Source organism: Montipora foliosa, chromosome 5 (genome assembly GCF_036669935.1).
Source record: "Montipora foliosa isolate CH-2021 chromosome 5, ASM3666993v2, whole genome shotgun sequence".
Taxonomy (NCBI): Eukaryota; Metazoa; Cnidaria; class Anthozoa; order Scleractinia; family Acroporidae; genus Montipora; species Montipora foliosa.
The window spans coordinates 8,530,025-8,550,024 of NC_090873.1; the positions used below are offsets into that span (position 1 = coordinate 8,530,025).

Sequence of the window (20,000 nt, forward strand, 5' to 3'; positions counted from 1 at the left end):
AATTTGAAAAAATTCTGTTAGAGAGACATTTAAAAAAAACTGATTTTTCCGAAAAACTGGCCTACAGATTTTGTTGAATTTTAAATATTTTAGAGAGTATTTCTAACATTATCTGGTAACGCTGGATGGGAAGTTTTCACCGTCCCGTTTGTTTAAAAAAGGCAACATATCATATGTTGATTTTAAGGCTCAAAGAAATGCCTAATATCGTTGCCATAGACTGATTGCATAAATGGCCGCCGAAACGTATTATTTTGTTTATGTGCTAATTAGACTCACTAGCCTCGTTTGCATGGGCAAAATACAATAGAAATGTCTTTCGAGATCGAGGCTAGTGAGTCTAATTAGCACAAAAACAAAATAATACAGTTTTTGGCCGCCATTTATGCAATCGGTCTTTGGTAACGTTATTTTGGAGGAAAATACTGAACAGAGGAAAATACTGCTCAAAGAAATGCCTAATATCGTTGCCATAGACTGATTGCATAAATGGCCGCCAAAAACGTATTATTTTATGTGCTAATTAGACTTACTAGCCTCGTTTGCATGGGCAAAATACAATAGAAATGTCTTTCGAGAGCGAGGCTAGTGAGTCTAATTAGCACAAAAACAAAAGAATACAGTTTTGGCCGCCAGTTATGCAATCGGTCTATGGTAACGTTATTTTGGAGGAAAATACTGTATAATGTGAGATACCTTGGCCAAATTTCGTCTTGATATAATTACCCTAACTGTATCTAAGGACAGAATATTTTTATTTGTTGAAAAAAGAAGAAAGTGTTTCGATCGTCCTTAAGAGCAATGCGAAAATTCCCATTGATTGTGGATACTACCACGCGCCAAGTGAATACCGAATAACCATATAGAGCCACCTTAAGGAATGTATTAAAAAGTAATTGGGTCAGGCCGTGCTATGTTCCTTCGTATAAGTAACGCTCTAGTGGTCTACGTTTTTATCACGGTTGGTGTATGTTTATACTAGATAGTCGTATTCCTTACTATACTGGCCATGTATTATTAACCTTAGGATTAGTAGTCTTGGTATTACACTAGCCATGTATTACAGTAAACACCCACATATAAGAACAAGTGGATTAAGAACATCAGGCTGAAATTTGGCCAATAAAGCACCAAATAAATAAGAACGAGATGCTTCCGTGAAGCAAACACTGGGTTGCCTGTGGTACGTGTTACGGAAAATTAGAAGGCACTGAATTGTGTGGTATTGAACTACAGCATTGCAGTCTCTGAAGGATAACAAATAAAAGAGAAGCGAGAAACAGTGGCTTCTGGGCTGACATGTTGATAATTTTCAAGTTCCCTCACAACTTCTTTTCACCACAAGTTTAAGCGTGCCCTCTGAGCATCTGACAGCTTTGTAATACCAAAGTTCACTGAAGTTAACCCCTATCCAGCGGGGTTAGTGTTTGGATGGGAGACTAAAACAATATACCCCTCATAAAACAGAAGCATCGGACCGAAAATACTATTAACGCTAACAAATGCGAACTCAGCAAGGTACATATTTTGCTAGCTTGCTTTATGCAAAACAAGAACATTATTCTAAAAGCTTATTCTACGCAAAAAGTAGGTTCTGGAGGTAATTTTGAGAGTGGAAATCAAGGTTACGCGGCAGACGGCAAATACAAATTCACGATTTAATTAAGTTAACACACCAGAAAGACGCTAACCTAATTTGTACAAGAAAATGCTTTGCTATTGCCATAAAAGCTATCCAGTTGAGCTCGCATACCATAAAACATGATGAATTCATAGAGGCAAAATCCCTTCTATTTCATTACGCGCGTGAAGAGAAGAAACTCAATCGTGTCAAATATGCGCAATATTGTAGCAAATTAAATTTCAGGATCAAACTGTTTCCATGAAGAACCTTTTCCTTGAATAATGACGCACAAAATACACGACAAGCTTTCTTTCAAATAATTCTTGGCTGTTACATTTCCAATTATTTTTTTTACCTGAAGACTCTTGCAGAGTTGATCACAGATCCACGTAAGGTGTTCGATTCGTTTAATCGTTCTGTCTTTGTTGAACCCATAAGTTACCAGAGAATTTTCCATTTGGTTTCAGTGTTCTACATAACAGCACACTTGGTTAAATATTATTTTAGAAATACAGCTCACTTTGATTTCGGCTCGACGGGCGATAGATTGTTGTCGAAGTCCATTACTCGTCGCTTTTGAGATTCCTGGTGTTGGTTTTTCACCGCCTGCCTAGTTTATCCAACTGACTTACCATTATTGAGCTCCATAAGGGAATATTTTGTTTAAGGATCCCCTAAAACGCCATTCGCGTTACACGACTTTTGACGCCATTGCAGGCTAAGTTAATGATTCTCCTGTGTCCACCAGAGAAATCTACGCATTTCCACTACCTTCTCGATCCTAAGAAAATACGCGCAGAAGGCTCTATGCACAAAGACACCACTTACCAGGGGAGTGACAGGCAAGACTTTTACCGACACGGAAAATAAAAATAAAACGGAAAAACCTACCCATTTTCCGACTGGGATTGCCATACGGTAACCCAGTAACAAATTCAGCCTGATAAATAAAACATGTTCTTAATACAAAGGGAAAGAGTATTAGGATTAGGAAACTATACAGTACAGTAACTTATATCAAAGTACTATGGTGTTTGGGACCATTACAAACGATAAAATCTATTACAAAACAGCATTGTATGTTAATTAAACCTCTAGTAATATATAATTTGAAGTATTTCTGAAACCAATCTTAAGAACACTTTAAGAACACTTTCAGGCTGATTTGCCACTACGCATCCCTCAAATAAGAACACGAACAGCCTTAAACCTGAAAAAAGTGTTCTTATATATGCGGGTGTTTACTGTATATATATTAGTCTTAGAATTTGTCAACCATCTTTTAATCACATTTTGAAATGAAAGGGAAGAATCAAGTCCGTAGGAAACAAGAATTAGTTCAGCGAATAAGTGGGGAATTCGGAGCAACCGAGTTCGAAATAACGGTTGTCAGCTCTACCTCCGAAACTACGACATCTTTCGTAACGTCCTTTGTAACCTCTACGTTTGATATTGGTTGAAAAGCTGGTTGATCTTATTAATTGAAAATAAGTATGCACACACACAAAGAAAAGAAAAGCAAAACGAATAACCGAGCCAAACCACAAGCTTGGACATCTCTCATGACAAATTTAAGACACCCCTGCTGCTAAATTCAGTGGTGGAAAAATGGCGGGAATCGCTTTGCGCGCGGATTCAACATGACTTTATCGATTTTTTAGGGAGAGTGGTCTCATATCTCGTTCTATTCAGTTTAAGATGTTGATGTTATTTATGCCATAGGATAAATCGGCCGTAATTCTAATGGTAACTAATTGGCAACTTTGAGGTTGCTTGGTAGACAGGGTCGAGAGTCCTATTGAATTGCACTGTGGGACTGTTTCGGGGGCGAGCCACTGTTTGTGCAGTCATTCACTCTGCAAACCAACAGGACGTTCTTATTATTCTTGTACGATAACAATCAACCTCTGGTTAAATCTTTATAACTTAAGTTGTTAGTAGGTAAACGTCGTATGAACCACGGTCTCAGTGACCTTTAGGTCAAATCCTTTCTTTTTCCGGACAATTTTTGCACCTTGGCAAGCGAGTCATCGTTGTACAATGTTATGGTGGTTTAGGAAGCTCAGCTCATGGTATATCTCTTTTCTCGCAACGTGATTTCTTCCTCCACGTACGCAATTATTGAAATGCGTTTACCAAAACAGTCCCAAAATGCAATTTAACAAGGCTCTCGACCCTGTCTCCCGCGCAACCTCAAAGTGGCCAACAGTATTTAGTGTATACCAAAAACAGTGGATAGCGATGAACGCGCGCTCTGATTGGCTACTCAAACTCCGAATCCTTTGCTATTCACCTCAGAGCAACTCGCGCGGGATTTGCTTCCGAAAATTGTGTAATCGTTGCAGGAGGAAATGGGCTATGTTATCTCACTGTTTTAGTATATGCAAAAACAATTATTCATCTCAGTGTCGGTGGCTAGTTAACAATTAGACCCGTAGCCCGCAAGGGCTACGGGTCAATAGCCCATGAGGCGAAGCCGAATGGGCTATTGACCCGTGGCGAATGGGCTATTGACCTGTGGCGAATGGGCTATTGACCTGTGGCGAATGGGCTATTGACCCGTGGCGAATGGGCTATTGACCCGTGGCGAATGGGCTATTGACCCGTGGCGAATGGGCTATTGACCTGTGGCGAATGGGCTATTGACCCGTGGCGAATGGGCTATTGACCTGTGGCCCTTGTTCGTGGCCCTGTTTTAGTATATGCAAAAACAATTATTCATCTCAGTGTCGGTGGCTAGTTAACAATGTAGACCCGTAGCCCTTGCGAGCTACTGGTCAATAGCCCAATTGTTTTAGTATCACCCAACTAGTTGGACAGAAAAGGCAATAATAAAGTTAGCAAAGGCTTGTTGAAGAAATGTTTATTTGGGAATAAAACGGAAGAAAGCATCACGCTTTTCGCTACTGGAGAACTGTTACTAATAGTCCTCTAGTAGCGTAGCCAATTGAAATGCAGGATTTGCGTAAGTCCGCTAGTTAGGTGATACGAATGGTGGATATTTACCTTAAAGCTTCGTGGCTTGGTAAATATCCACCAGTAGCCACCTCCACTTTACTAATAATTGTTTAGCAATATTCTAATTTACGTACCTTTAAAAAAAATTGCACTAATGGGCGTGTTTTGAAGTGGAGGTTAAAATGGACTTATCCTGTTTAATTCTCACTCACACAGGAACTCAAATCCCCAACGTTCAGTGACGAAGATGGTATTCTTGTGTGGAGAGGCTTGGTAACTAGTGGTAACAAGAGTCTTGGTCGTGTGTCATTGTTCGCTGGACATAAGCTTGGATTCAACTTTCGGTGAGCGCCTGGCATAAGGATTATTTAATATTCTGAAAACTCAGATACCCTGAGTGCCAAACACAGGAGTAGTGTGCATAAGTTGTTTTCGACGAATGCGTATTCCGCGTTTTGAGTAAAGTGAATTTCACGAAAAAATTCCACATTTGCAAACACAACTCGCGCTTTTAGTAAATATTCTCATATTTTCATATCCATCCTGGCAACAGTGGCGCAAATATGCTGAAATGTACGGCCTCTGTATTTTCTCACGGAGGCAAAGTTTCTTGGCCTTGAGGCCAATTTTCACGGAACTTTACAACTGACAAATGCACTGGAGTACGGGAAAACGGAGAATAAAGTAAATTTAAAAAAAAACCCTGCTTAAAACTAAACTGCTAGTTTCAAACAGCAATCCGTTCGTTTTATGCTTGAATGGTTTTCGGAGCAAGTTTTCTCTCTTTTTATTTGAGATTCACCATTCCTAGTAAACGAGATAAGTCACTCCATGTTATTTCTTTCTTTTTTTTTATTTGAAATAAACTATATTTGGATTCAAATTCTAAACAAGTACGTGACGTTACGTTATTTCCATATACACGTAACAACGTCGCAAACAGACGCAAACAGTTTGCGTTGGCTCGATAGCAAACACCGTCACTTTCGGCTTTTGTGTTTGCGATCCTGTTTTGCATATGCGTGATTGATTTACGCAACTTTATCTTGTGACATCGGAAGAAAAGGACGCAAAAATAAATGCAGACTTCGTTCTTACGTTGGAGTTGTTGCGAAGAAGGCAGAGAGGAAGTGTCAAGAGACGTCACCGATTCTAGGTCCGATACATTTTCGAGGAGCAGCAACGGCTGCAGCATACCCAGTATCAAATTATACGGTAGGAACTGGTTCTTTGTGTCAAAAGTCCGTGCAAAATAGTTGAGACGAGGGAGTCAATCAAAACTGTTTGCTAATATTTTTACTCGAGTAGATGTTATTACTGTTTTAGAAAATGCAAAAGAAGTTTCAAAGAGTGTAGGTAAGTTCCGGAGGTAATCTTTTGTTTGTTGTAATGTCTCAAAGTATTTTGTCTTGTTTCAGGAGGTCGTATTTGGACGTTTCTAAAAAGATTCCACTTAAACAGCTGGCTCTGATGATGCCAGGTGACCTTAGAAGTGCCTGGAAATACCCTTGTGAGTACTCTTCGCATCTGAGGCAACTGTTTCCTTTGCCTGCATTTGAAAAGATTAGGTTGGGTTGTAGCTTCCAATAGAGTGTTTGTACTCACGAGGCCATTACCCATTCTGTTTCATGCACTGAAACAAAAGGGAAACAACATAAAAAGGAATTTTAGTTTTCTTGCAAGAATCTTTCAATCCTCCCACTTAGTTCGCTCCTCCAACGGGACGTCACGTTTTAAATGAAAACTGCAGAGAAATGGGAGACCTATCCGATCCGAGTAAGCAGCTTATGCAACGGGAGCGGCAACGGCTACGCGGACAATATTTGATAATTCAACTTTAGGCTATTGTTGTCCGACACTAAACAATTATTCTAAATCGTCCCTGAAGCGTAATGATTACGTAGTAACCGTCCAGGAACTTAATTGTCATAAAAGTGGTGAAAGACTCAAGAGAGTTAACGTTAGCGCGAAAAATGCATAATCTGCTTTTAGTACATCTTTCACAGAACCTCAGATTTGGCCTTTCCGAGAAGTTAATAATTATAAAATTGCAATAGTATGTTTAAGATGCTGACTGACGCACGTATAGTGTTCTGGTTCTGTCTTCCATTTTCTTCCATTGGGTGAGACTGGATCTCATCGTGGTTACTTTCTTTTTGTACAGTGCTTTATCGAAATCACGCGTTAAGTGTTTGTAACATGAAAGTAGCTCAAGATCAACCCACTGAAACCTTCACTAGCTTCACCAAAGACCTCACCACCAGAGCAAAATCTGTGAGTTTTATTCACTGATATCATTAGTGAAAGTATGCTTTGTATACAGGGCAAACGTGGGGCTGAAGTTTTTCATCTTTTGTCGGCCTGAGCTCAATGAAACCTATTTAATCTAAAAAAGAACCTATTGGAAACAACTGCTTCAATCGCAATCGGTTTAGGTTGAAGCGGTTGAGGTTTTATTAATAGAATACTTTTCCAACCATTTTCGGTTGAATCAAATCTCGCCGTTGCGACCGCTGAGGTCGCTAATGTGACTGGACTGCCTGGCGACTAACTTTTCACACTTAGTCGTCAGCCAGGCGGGTAAGATATTATTATCCTCATCATCATCACCATCATCATCATTATTATCATTATCATTATCATTATCATTATCATTATCATTATCATTATCATTATCATTTAATTTTTTTGTTCATCGAATGAGTGCAATGAATTTCCAATAGCGGGCTATAATTCATGTTGCCTCTGGAAAACGATGTTTATAAGAAAACGTAAACTGAAACTGAAATCTACATCTTAAATTAACCTCATTCCAGAAGTGACATACAAGGTTTTTTTTATCTTAATTTTATTTGAAAAGTGTACATAATAGATTTTGAATACAGAGAAAGGGTTTACAAATCCGTAAACAAGTTATAAAATGCAATGACCGCGGTCTATGTACTTGCATGTACACCGGTATGCCTTGTATTTACTCGGTACTATAATTGGTTTCCAGCTTACGGGTGTACCGTAGCACTTTTTCCATTGACAACAGTAATTCTCAGCCCCCGTCCACACTGCGTTTTCGAAAACCTCCGTTTATATATATTTAGTATCACCCAACTAGTGGACTAGAGCAAATCCTGCATTTTGATTGGCTACGCTACTAGATGACTATTAGTAATAGTCCTCGAGTATCGAAAAGCGTAACGCTGTCTTTCCTTTTATCCCGGCCAAATAAATATTTCTTCAACTTGCATCCGCTAACTTTGTTATTGCCTTTTCTGTCCAACTAGTTGGGTGATACTAAAACAATTAGACCCTTCGCCCTCAAGGGCCACGGGTCAATAGCCCATGAGGCGAAGCCGAATGGGCTATTGACCCGTAGCCCTTGCGGGCTACGGGTCTAATTGTTAAATATATATAACCGTCCACACTGAAACGATCGAAAACGGAGGTCCACGAACACGGAGGTCTATAGTTCTAGTGTGGACGGCGAAAACGTAGGTTTTCGATTACGCGTGACGCCATAATCTCATTCACAGTTTCCCGCGCGCCAAGATGTAAACAAAGCCTGGTAACAAGAACGCAGTAGCCTTAGATCTCCGTTTTCAGTCTCCAATGGACGACCAAATACGGTGTGAAAACGCTAGTGTGGACGCAGATCTTTTTATCCGTTTTCATGGAGCCAGAGGTTTTCGAAAACGCATTAGTGTGGACGGGCCCTCAGAAAGAATTTGAAAGAAAAGAAATTGTTGTTTATGAGGAATTGTGTTTGCAAGATTTTTAAATTCGTAAACCAGCGAATATAAAGCTCAACAGGCGACGTTTCGGCCGTTTTTGAGCACCTTTAGTTGAAACTTGGACGATATTATTTTCTCGGTTTATGGTAGCCTCTCTTTTGTTGAAAAGTATAAGGCCCAAAGGGCCGAAATGTTTTGGTGACTATGATACTTGAGCTGGCCACCAAATCTGGAAACTTAGGGGCCGATGTGAAAACAATCATTTAAGCCTAGTTTGATGCCGGTGAAAAAGAAATTTGATCAACCAAACCAACCGAAGACGGGTTTTCCCCAATAAAACACGAAAAAACCCAAGCGACCTTAAATGGTTGATCCCAATAGCACACGACCTAATATTGAGGCTGCAAAAATACAGAACTAAGCGAAAGTAATTGACAATGTTTTTTTGCTTTTTGGGGGGGAGGGGGGCGGGGATATGACAACAGCAGCTTGCTGTTTGCATTGGTCGCCTTTTTTTACTATTGTATCTTATATTTTCTCATAGTTAGTTCAAAGAAGTTGCATTTTGTAAATAACGACATCTCTCGTGAGATGGTCTTTACTGCTGTTTAAATTTGTAACTTGGCCAGTTGATTATGCATGGAATGATATTTGTCAGACACTGTAGCCCTACAGCCCTTTGTTGGGCACCGCGCACTAAGATATCTATTTCGGGCTCGCGTCTTTCGCAATTTCGTTATCAAATTTAAGTAATACACCCCCTACATATGCAATTAAGGTGTAGGACGACCCTTGCAAGTTGAGCGAACTGACTCAAAGCAATATCAGTGATGGTTATTCATTGATCGTAGGCTGGTGTATTTTGTGCTGACAAGATGATTACTATGTTCCTTGTTCTCTCATGTAAAGAGGCCGTGCGCCTTGGTAAGTGTACAACCATACAACCTTTTGTCATTATCTTGAGGTCTTTGCCGACAGATTTTGGGTAATGGTCTGCCAGCAGTTGGCGGGGCTCTGTTCGGTGTATTTTATTTCCGAGCATGTTTTTCCCGCACCGTGTCGTCCTATCTTTCATATTCATCCAGAAGTCGGTCATGTTACACTATTATCTAAGTCAAATGCATCATCAAACCTTACTAGAAACACCTTTATAACTTAGGAAGGGCCTCAAATAACACACCCGGTACACTAATGCGAACCATCCAGCAACTTATTTCACTCAATCCCGACGAAAGGTTTTTTTAAATCTTCGATAGAAAACACTGTAAACGATAAAGAAACGTGGCTGCCATCGGGAACAGGTTTAAACAAAAAAGCAAACTTGTTGAGGGCGGCGGAAGACACTTCATCAGTCAATTGCTTGATTTAAGTGAGGAGATCGATATCCCACCTTGCAACATGGACAATTGTTCGTAGAATGGTGCCTTAGCGTTCCGTTTGGACGAAACTTCCAGATGGAAATTTTAAGCGAATTGATACATCATGTATTTGTATGGAAAGCCCAAGAATAACAGAAAGTTGGTTTTCATTTAGGGATCATAACTTTTTCACCATTTCAAATGAAAATGAAATGGTGCGCGCCCTAGAATTTCCCTCGAGGATATCTGGGTTTTCTGTATGAACGGTGCAGACCCTTATACGTTACTTATAACGATGCTAGGTGTAGTCTCGGGTTTCTCAAAATGGTCTCAACGAAATCAAACCCTGTAATCATCTTCCTTAAAATCTTTGCCTACAAGGATTGATAGATAAACTTGTTTTCTTGTAGGATTATGCGAAACGGAGACACCCGCTAGGGTTTTCTGTATTGTGTGTCGTCGCCAGCCGAGTCCATTCATCCAAACTTTTGGTTACAGCAGACTACCTAACCAACCTTGTGACCCTTGTGCATCTTCCTTGGATTCGCAAGCTTTGAGACAGTCCTCTTTGGATATGGATACGCGACACTCAGCCAAGATTGTCGTGTCGTCACCAGAAACATCACCAAAATTAAGTGACAAACATAAGAGCTCCCGGAAAATGTTGAAAAGATCGCTTTCTTTCTCGTACAGGCCTTCAAAGCCGCAAGATGCATCAGATGGTGGGAGGGGGGTTTGCAGAAGCATGAGCTCTGGTGAACGACTCGTTTCCAAGGAAGAGACTGCTGAAATGTGGAGAGCGAATACCATCGCCAGGAGTGACAAAGGCCGTGCCCATATTGAAGATCGAAAATCAGCTGAAAAGTTGCCAAGTAGCTTGGATTCTATAACAACTGTTGAGGAATTGCACTGCAAAAGATTAAGTTGTGATTCAAATAATAATGCGAATTTAAACGTGAATGGGTCTTCTAATAATACCACGTTTTTTGAGAAATCGTCTCCGTATTTACAGAAGCGTGAATTGGGACACTTTGAATCGGAGATCCAACAATCACGAAGCTTGCAATCCCTTGAGGTTCAGCCCACCTGCAATATGCATGATTTCCAAGGCTTTGACTCAATTTTGTGTCAAGATCCTCATCTAAGTACATCAAGTTCGATGTCGAGGGAAACTTGTGTGACCCTAGAACAAGGTATTGGCCAGGAAACGCCTTGCTTTCAAGGTTTTCCTTCCACGACAGTTGCTCAAAAGGAACTAATCGTATTTCCAAGGAGTCCCGCCTCGACTCTTGAAGAGGTACAGCGCTCTATGGTGACATCAAGGAAGTCTTCGGCTACATTAACATGTTATCAGGGGTCATCTGAAGAAAGTTCGGGCAACCTGAGTGGCGACAATTTGTTAGGAACTGAAGAAAGTGAAACCGAGAAAGTTCAAGACAAAGATTCATCAGGAAAGAAGGCGCGTTCGGTTCAGAATACTAGTGCGTATGATTGTGTTGTGACAACGTCATTGACTGCTGGCAAAGAACAGCCTGACGTATCAGCTCAGGCTAACTGTCCGTCTCAGTCCAAATCAGAATGCTTGCCTCCGAAAACTGGGGAACTGCGTCCGTCTCTCTTCGCCAATGGAACTCCTTTGAGTCTTAGGCCCGAGTCTGTAAACATGGTCCCTTTAGATTCCGAGAGTAATGCATGTATTTCTAATGCTGCACATAACTCCGGGGGTAAACGAGAAGGTAGGGAAAGAAGCATGTTACGTGCGAGTGTCAATGTGGATACTGAAGACGATTTGAGGATCGTCGTCGAAAATGAGGAAGAAGAGGGTTGCGTCATTGTGGCAAGCGGAGATATGAAACGCCCGAGATATTTTATTTTTGAGAATCAAGACAGTGAGTGTTGCAACAAATACATAGCTCCCGATAACAGTAGCTCCCGTGGTGAAGGTGATTGTAATAAGCTAGAAGAGAGTATTTTAAGTAATCAGGATGTAGCCTCATGTCAAACTGAACCAAATTTGTACGTCTTAGACGCTGTGAATCAAAGCACAGGTCCCTTCTGTGCGGAGCACACCTCGTGTAGTAACAATGAAGTACTAAAACAGGGAATACATTTCCCTGTTTCCGCGGAACCATCAAGCGCTGAGATGCATCAAAGTATAACGGCTTGTGAAGCACTTGCAAGTGGTCTCGTTTCACCCTCTACTTATTCCCATCCCAAGGTTTGCATTGGTCGCTTGAAACTCCTACAGGCAGCTTTGAAAGCTACTCGAGATGGTAATGATTTTGATACTGACGGAGGGATAAGGAGTCCATGTCTTGTTACAGACGGGACTTCAACTTCATCTGGAACTACAAAGAAAAGCTCTGTTAAGAACATGTCTCAGAATATTGATTTTACGAACATTCAGAGTTGTATCCCTTCCCCCGCTGAAGACGATGAGGCAACTGTTATAAATTGTACGACTTTGGGAAAACTCGACATTGTTTCGGCCCACCAATCTTCGCCTTGTGCTGGAGGTGTAATTGAAATTTCATTGATCGACGACTGGGGATTTGCAGCAAAATCTGATGATGTAAATGCTACTTCACTCACAAAGAAAAGTTCTTGTGTACCGGGTATATGTCGCGATGATCTGGATTCAGCAGACATAGGTAATGCTGAAGGATCAACGGGAGAAAGACCTTCAATAGAGAATTCCAATTTCTCGGAACCAGAAATTTTTGAGTCTGCACCAGTAGAGTTGGTCGAAACATTCACTTTCAGGTACAACGCTGAGTCTGGTGATAATAATCGCGATGCTGGAAACAGGGAAGGAATACGGACTAAGGGGGGGAGGGAGGAGTATGTTGGTAAAGAAAAAGGTCGTGATGTCATGTCAAAGGTGGTGCTGTCTTCTCATATTAACTCGGAAGCAATTACGATTTCAGACGATTTTGCATCTGAAGTAGAATGCTCTTCAGATATGAGTGAATGGAGTGGTTTAGACAAGTGCGAATCTGGTGGTGGTGTTGTGTCACAGTGCGAATTATACTCGGATAGAAATTTACATGGGGAAGTGTCTTCTTCGGAAGTGCTACTGCATAAGAATGACTCGCTAGGACATCACTCTGAAGTTGAGGGTCCAAATGATAAACTGGACACAACCGAATTCTGCTATGTAGATACGAAGGTAGTTGGTGCTGAAATCTCTTCCACGAGCTTTTCTCGAGAAATATCGCAAGAGGAATTCTTAGATGACTTTCCAAGGACATCAAAAAATGTAAATGTAGGTGACGAGGGAAGGTCTGAACTGATTGCCGATCACAGTAACCTCTCAGTCAACTCTTGTGATGTCTTAGAGAGGTCTGACCTATGTACTTTAAAAGCTGGGAAAGATACCCAAGCTGTTGTCACGAAGAATTACGAAGTAAATGAATATGATGGCACGATAGAACATGGGACCGCAAGTGTGTCATCACAAAGCACATCCCCGGTGAACATCTGTTTGAGCTCACATTCGCCTGCAGAACTCACAGAGGCAGTGGTATCACAAGATGTAGTTTGTTCAGGGAGTGTCAGCCCTTCTAGATTAAGAAATTCATCTTTGAAATTCACTCAGGAGAGCGCTGACTTAAGGGTTGTAGAGGGCAGCTGGCTCGCTGGAGGAGTAGGTAACGTATCCAAGTCACAACGGTCCCAAAAGGCAAGAGGGAATGAGCCTTCTGAATCCCAATCACCATCTTTGTGTGAAAAGTCTGTGAGCAATAGTGATGAAGCTCGTGCAGACCTAAAGCCTGCAAGCGCACCTTCGTCGAAAGAGACGCATTCATCCAAAAAAATCGAAGGCCATTCCCAGCAGAGAAAGGGCTCTCTCGCGGATTCTCCTGTGATTTCCCGAGCGCAACACACAACTTCCTCTCTGAGGCTCTCCACACATTTGGACACCAGTGTGCAAAATGCAGAAAAGTTGTGTAAACCGCACAAGAACGAAATGTTTTACAAGTTAAGAAAGCAGAATGAATTGTTGAAGGGTTCTCTTACGAATTCCAGAGAAAAACAGACGACGTCCTCTTTGGTGCATTCCACACATTTGCCTCCAAATGACAGAGAAGAGAACGCAAGAAAACGGCACAGAAACGAAATGTTTGTCAATTTTAGAAATGATAAGAAATTAACGCCCCCACCTCCACTGGTCCCTTTGGATACGGCGCAGAAGCATGATCGAGGTCACGAAGGACAAAGACCTCACTTAGTTAGATACCAGCCGAAAGTGTGGGGGCTTGTAAGACCTAGTAACAGACATCGGTGGCATCCTTATTGCAATGGTTCACTCCTGGTAAATAGCAAAGGGAGAGAATTGTCGCATTTTTCAATGGCACGTTATCCTGGCTGGAGTCCACATATACCAGAAGTACCTAGGGCAGGCCAGTACCCGTTTGGACGGTTTTTTCCAGGTTTAGTCAATTGCGAAACGCCCACCTCCGTTCCAATCCAATGCCGTCGTGGTCCGTTTTTGTCTTTGCCACCTCCTTTAATACCACGGTTTTGGTATTTTCCTGGGGACTCTTGCCATTTACCTTGTTTATCAAATAGAACGAGATAAAGAATTGCATCTTTGCGCCTTTCATTATGTCGTCCCCTTAAACAGGCACAGCTTTACGGCCTAATTGTCTTCACCGCGGTCAATCGTTGACGAGGCGCAAGAGATAAAATGGTGAAGGGTTTTCCTCGCTGGTTTTATTTTCAAAGTTATGCGTTGGCAAATCATTAAAAGGCGAATCAGAAAGCCGCTTAATTTATGTTAAACAAAGTGATTTTCAATATGATTTCAGCGCAACAATAGTTGTGGTTACACTAGCCCTTTTACCCATGGGTAAATAGCGTTTGCCCACAGGCAAGGACGTTTTTGTGTGTAACCGCTTTCCCTAGACCGAGACTGCCCTGGGGTTATATGCATGCATACATCAAAAAGAAACTTCCCATGACATTTCCTGAACTGAAAAGTACGGTTTATCTGCTCCCTAAGGTGGCTGGGCCAATCATAAAGAAGAACGTCGCTAATACACGAAGATCCCAAATTATATTAATTATACCCCATTTTTTTACCCTGAGGGGAGTCTTTTACTGCGTAACCGCATCCCCAAGGGTAACATAAAACCTGAGCCGAACGAAACCCAAGCCATTTACCCACCGGAAGGCCCCAACCCCAAGGTGTGTGTAACCACAACTATTGTGGCATTTGAAACCAATATTCAGTAGTCGATTTCACTGTGCATGCCTCTGGTCTTGTAAGCGATTTCAAAACCTGCATTAATTTTGTCCAAAGAGCCGAGCTTTGCTGCAGTTAGAGTTTTGTCAAAACCTTAGCCATCATTAATAACACGTAATCGCATTATGCACCTATCAATGCCCTGGGGAGGGGGGGAGGGGTACCCACGGGGCCTTGACTATGAGGTCAGACCCCAGGGGGATTTTGATCGAACGAAATATCTCCAGGGTGGGAAATTTGACATAGCCACCATCTTGGATAATGAGGAGGGCTTAGAAGTCAACCTTGTACCCAAAGCTTTTCCCTCCTCAAGTAGTGAGGAAAAGCCCCTGGGAACGATGTTAACTCCACCATCTTGGAAAATAACCAGAGTGGTAAATAAGGAAGACCTTAGACAGCAATGATCAGAACCCGGTTGCTGAACAGCGGTTTTCGTTAAAACAATTTTTTGCTGGGGGCGCTCAGTCTCACGGGCTCAGAAAACCTGGTTGTGGTCATTGTTATTTAAGGTTTTTCGGTAAGTACATTGCATTCTTGCAAAAAGGTCTAAATGGTATTACAGCCTCCTTTACTCGCCCCAGGGTGGGGGCTTTTGATACTTTTGGCCAATTATGTTGTCGCGGGGGTGGGGAATTTCACGAATTTTTTCAGAAAATGTCAAAATTATATAGTGAATTATGATTGTTACTAATTATTACTATTAAATTTTCTTGACATATAATATTTAGCGCAAAGTTATTCCTAGTTTATTAGTTGTTTTAACATTTATATCTTGTAATTTTTAGCATTTATCCGATATTTTGTAATTCTTACACGGCATGTCTGAAAACCAGCTTGCTGAGCCATTTACCGTGTTTTAAATAAAGTTGATTGTTTGATTGAAAATCCCCACCTCATGCCCGACCACGACCCCTCCGTCCCCTGGGGCTTAACATTGATAGGTGCTTGAACTGAAAATTGGGCAACATAAATTTTAAGGAAGGGAAGGACTTAGAAAGCGTACGGTCTTGCAACGTTTTTCCATTACAAAATTGATACTTTCCACCAACCCTTTAGTTACAATCGACATGAATTTGCTATTGAAGCAGAACTTTCAATTATTGCACCCCGGCACGAAGAAGGCTTCGTTTGCTCAACATTGTCCCATTTAAAAAATGGACTCTAACACTAAGTCTTGAATAGTGTTTTGTCTATAACCAGGTGTGCGCGTGAACAAGAGCTATGTACTCAGCAAAGCCTCGACACTTACTACTGCGCTTTCTTTCTTGGAACTAAATTCAGAAGAATCGCGATCATGTATGCGAAAATTTTTCATACGTTGCATTTGATTGTGCATTGGTCCCAGATGTGGCCTATTGTTACATTTATTCAAGTTGTGTTTTTTTAATTCATGACATTTTTTTATTGAACTTGGTGTTTAGAATTGGTTGTGAATATGTATACTGATTTATTATGGAGCATAATCGAATGGACTTTCACTTCACCCAAAAGCGATTGACTAAGGTGGCATGTATGTTCAGTTATTAAGCATTGCGCTTCGAATTCGCAGGTGGTCAGTGGCCTCGTCCAGCGTGAAAGGCGTTGGCGTTGTAAACCCAATCATCGGAGACCCGAGGACAGTGTTGCTTTCGCTGTTTCCTATTTTACCCATGATTTCTTCGTCTAGTCCAGACTGGCTCACTACAAAGGAGATTGACACAAGAAATGTACTGCCACTGAACCTCTAGCGTGAACGCTGAGTACCCAGATAGGAAAGTGAGGACTTCTTATGGTGTAACACGGCAACACTTGTCTTTTACCTGCGCTTAAATTGATTACTATGCAATAGGGGTACCATCTTATGTTGCCTAGAAATTACAGTACTACATGGTAACGAGCGAATTGTATTAAATTCCTTTGTAAATTCTCTGTTGTTGTTTAGCAGATGAAACATTTGTACCTGACAAATTGAATAAATAAATACATTTGTACAGAGCGCAACAATTTCCGAAAACAGGTGGTGACATTTTTCCTCATGTTGCAAATCTTTTGGGTGTTGTTTCAGTAACCTGACTGATCTTGACAAACCTCGAAGAGTTTTCGAGTCGCCAGGCGTAAATTTCGAAGGCCGCATTCTGCCCGAAGAGCTATTTCAGTAAAGCCTTCAGTTAGCAAGACCCTGGTCGCATTTGAGACGATTTTGCAAAAAGTTGTTTACTCTGGAGACAAAATCTTTCAACACGCCTTTTTTTTCATACTGAAAGCGACCCGTCATTTGCGCTTTTTCCACTATTTGAAAATCGGGAAAGAGAAAATCGGACGCCGGTATGCTTGGGTGGGGCTGACCAATTTTTCCAAATTTCGAAAAAAGACACAAGCCCGCCGCCAAAGCTGTCAACTGTTGTCAAAAGTAACGGAAGACAATTTTTGCCGCGAAAAGTTCGCCCGTGTGATTGGCATTTGCATTTTATGTAAATTGTACTTATCAATTTTATTTCAGCTCTTGCAATTTGATTTTGCCAGCCAAATCAATTAAAGGCTCCTTGGGGCCAACTCATTCATGTTTGTGCAATATGAGTAGCCACCTTGATGAACCCCTTAATTATCAAATTGTTTGTCTGATGTTTCAGTTTCAGCACGACAAACCTTGTTACTGGGTTGCCATATATGGCAATCCAGTTAAAAGTTGTGTACCTTTTTTCAGTTTTTTCTTGTCGGAAATTGGAGAAGTTGCGCAATAGGGTCTTTCCTGTGACTCTCCTGCTAAGTATAGCCAACTCGGCGCTATGCGCCTCGTTGGCTATTTACCACCTCATATCCAACGCACGCTCATGGAATAATTGTAAAAAACTGTACAATGTCGTGGAATATTTGTACTCTTTTCGTGCATTTTTTGCACAATAACTAACAATTGGGTAACAATTTGCTATTATTCCGTCTTATTCTCGTTGGCCTATACGAGAGAACTATCCTATAACTGGTTGGGTTCGAACGGTTGAAAACGATCAGGATAGAAAACGTTGAATGCTCAAGTTGTCGTCAAAACATTTTTTTTCACGTTGTTTTGTGGAGCAGTCTTAAGCAATGAACTGAAATGCTTGACGCATGTGCAGCACGACTATTCAGGGTTCCGTTTTTAACGTTTTGTGGCGTTGGCGTCGTCGTTTCTTAAACTGAACTAGGGAGCTTAAGCACGCGCGTTGTTGAGACGCGGACAGCAACCGGAAAAGAAAATTTCGCGTGCCAGGGCAGTGGGGTACCCTAGATTTTTACACCACTTAAATACTTCGCAATGTAAATGTGGTTGTGTGTGTGTCTCCTCCCAAACCCTAGGGCTCCCTTAGGGAGGAGACGGCTGAAATTTCAGACATGTTGTGTGAAAACAGTTTAATAGGGAAAAGAGCTCACTTCCGGTTACCATCCGCGTCTCCCTGGTTAGTAGCGCGTTTTTGAGACGCAATAAACGAGTTCAGTTTAATTTTTTTCTCTTGGGCAATTAGGTAGTGTCCCGCGCTGTTCGTGATAGATATCGTAGAGCTCCTTTTTTATATGAAAATATTAGAATTTAGTCTGAACGTGTAACAGACGGGTGTTCGCAATAAGAGGTTCGACCGTTATAAAATGTTGCCATGTGCTACAATGGTGCCACTTGAAAAGCTTCGAAAGTGAATAAGCTTAAATAACTGTAATTAAAATTGCAAATAGGCCATTTTACAGTTGCATACTGAGCTACTTCTATGATCTTTCGAAGAAAGCGAAACTGGTGTTGACCTTCTTTGCATGTATGTAAAATCTTGCTGATTTAATTATGTAAGTGTGGAATACACGAGTTGTAGTTCGCCTTAGTAACTACTGATTTGCCTTGTAACTGCAATGTGCATTGTAATGAAACAAATCATCCTTGGCCTAGTTGTCGTTTAATGACCAGTTTACCAAGCAATCTGTTTTAAATGGCTTACAGTTGTGGAACTTCATGCGGTACATGTGCCAATTTATAACTACCTAAAGCATCTTTGCAGAGATGAAGAGTACACGTATGACTCGCAAACCCATTGACTTGAAGTTCTGATCGAAGCGCTGACATAATGTTGTCACCTACTTAGCCTTGCCTCTCAAGAAAAAAGCAGAGTTTATTTCTTCGGACGCACAAAAACAGAAGCATCGCACTTCACTTTCACTCGGACTCATTCAACAGCATTCTTATCCGTTGCGAATGGACGAATACTCGAACAGTTTAGTATTAACTTGCCGAGTGGGTGGCCGGGAGCATCTGGCTATCGTGCGGGGAGGTGTTGCCATGGGCTCAACAATTAGGGTGTTGGCCTCAAGTGAAGCCTTTCACTTTAATAACATAATGACGTTTGCAAATTGCTTAGACTTTCACGTCTGCTTGAAGTTAATGAGAAGCGAAAGGTCCTACAGACTACACGCCGAGAGTAGGCGACGTAGAGTCCCTTGGCCTATTGAACCGTTGGACATGTAATTGCATAAAGTGCATATGAATAATATGCAGAAAACTCGCTTTGTAATCGCTTTACCTCGAACTATATCGATTAAACTTCCTCTTAAAGCGAATCGCAAACACTTTTATTTTCATTGCGACACATGGTTACTGGTTTCAGTTTCGTTCATGTGGATGCGTGCCGTGAGGAAGTGCTGTAGTGCCCGTGCCGAGATTTTAAAACGGCATAGTCCTTTTCTGGCGTCTTTATCAAGATATGCCACCTCGACGATTAATTTAAATGAAATCCTAAATCTTCGCTTTACCTTGTACCTCTCTCTCTCTCTCTCTCTCTCTCTCTCTCTCTCTCTCTCTCTCTCTCTCTCTCTCTAATATCTTAAGTGGGGTGATGTTATCTATTTAATTTTATCAGAAAAAAAAGAGTTGTTTTTTCCGCTTCAACCATAGCGGAAAAACAACACATTTATTTCAGCAGGAACTTTGGTCTGTGGTGGCTTTGTTCATTGGGAATACAATCCAGAGGTAAAATGGTGATAATTAATGGAAACTTGTTTGTTCAGACTTTTATTTCGGTCTTTTTCATGTCAATCTTCTGTTGACTATGTGGACGCCTTAGACTGCCATGGATAACATATTGACTCTTTCT

The 20,000-nt window shown here is 41.3% G+C and overlaps 1 protein-coding gene across 1 annotated transcript in view; it reads left to right on the top strand.

Moving 5' to 3' along the window:
* LOC138003556 (uncharacterized) overlaps positions 1-16,859 on the top strand; it is a 34,534-nt gene extending 17,675 nt beyond the window's left edge. The window contains exons 9-13 of the mRNA XM_068849672.1: positions 4,799-4,926; positions 6,001-6,092; positions 6,747-6,856; positions 9,159-9,231; positions 10,076-16,859. Coding sequence (XP_068705773.1) covers positions 4,799-4,926; positions 6,001-6,092; positions 6,747-6,856; positions 9,159-9,231; positions 10,076-14,247 — 4,575 coding nt within the window. The 3' untranslated portion in view covers positions 14,248-16,859. The remainder of the gene's footprint in view (positions 1-4,798; positions 4,927-6,000; positions 6,093-6,746; positions 6,857-9,158; positions 9,232-10,075) is intronic.
* The last annotated feature ends 3,141 nt before the right edge of the window (positions 16,860-20,000 follow it).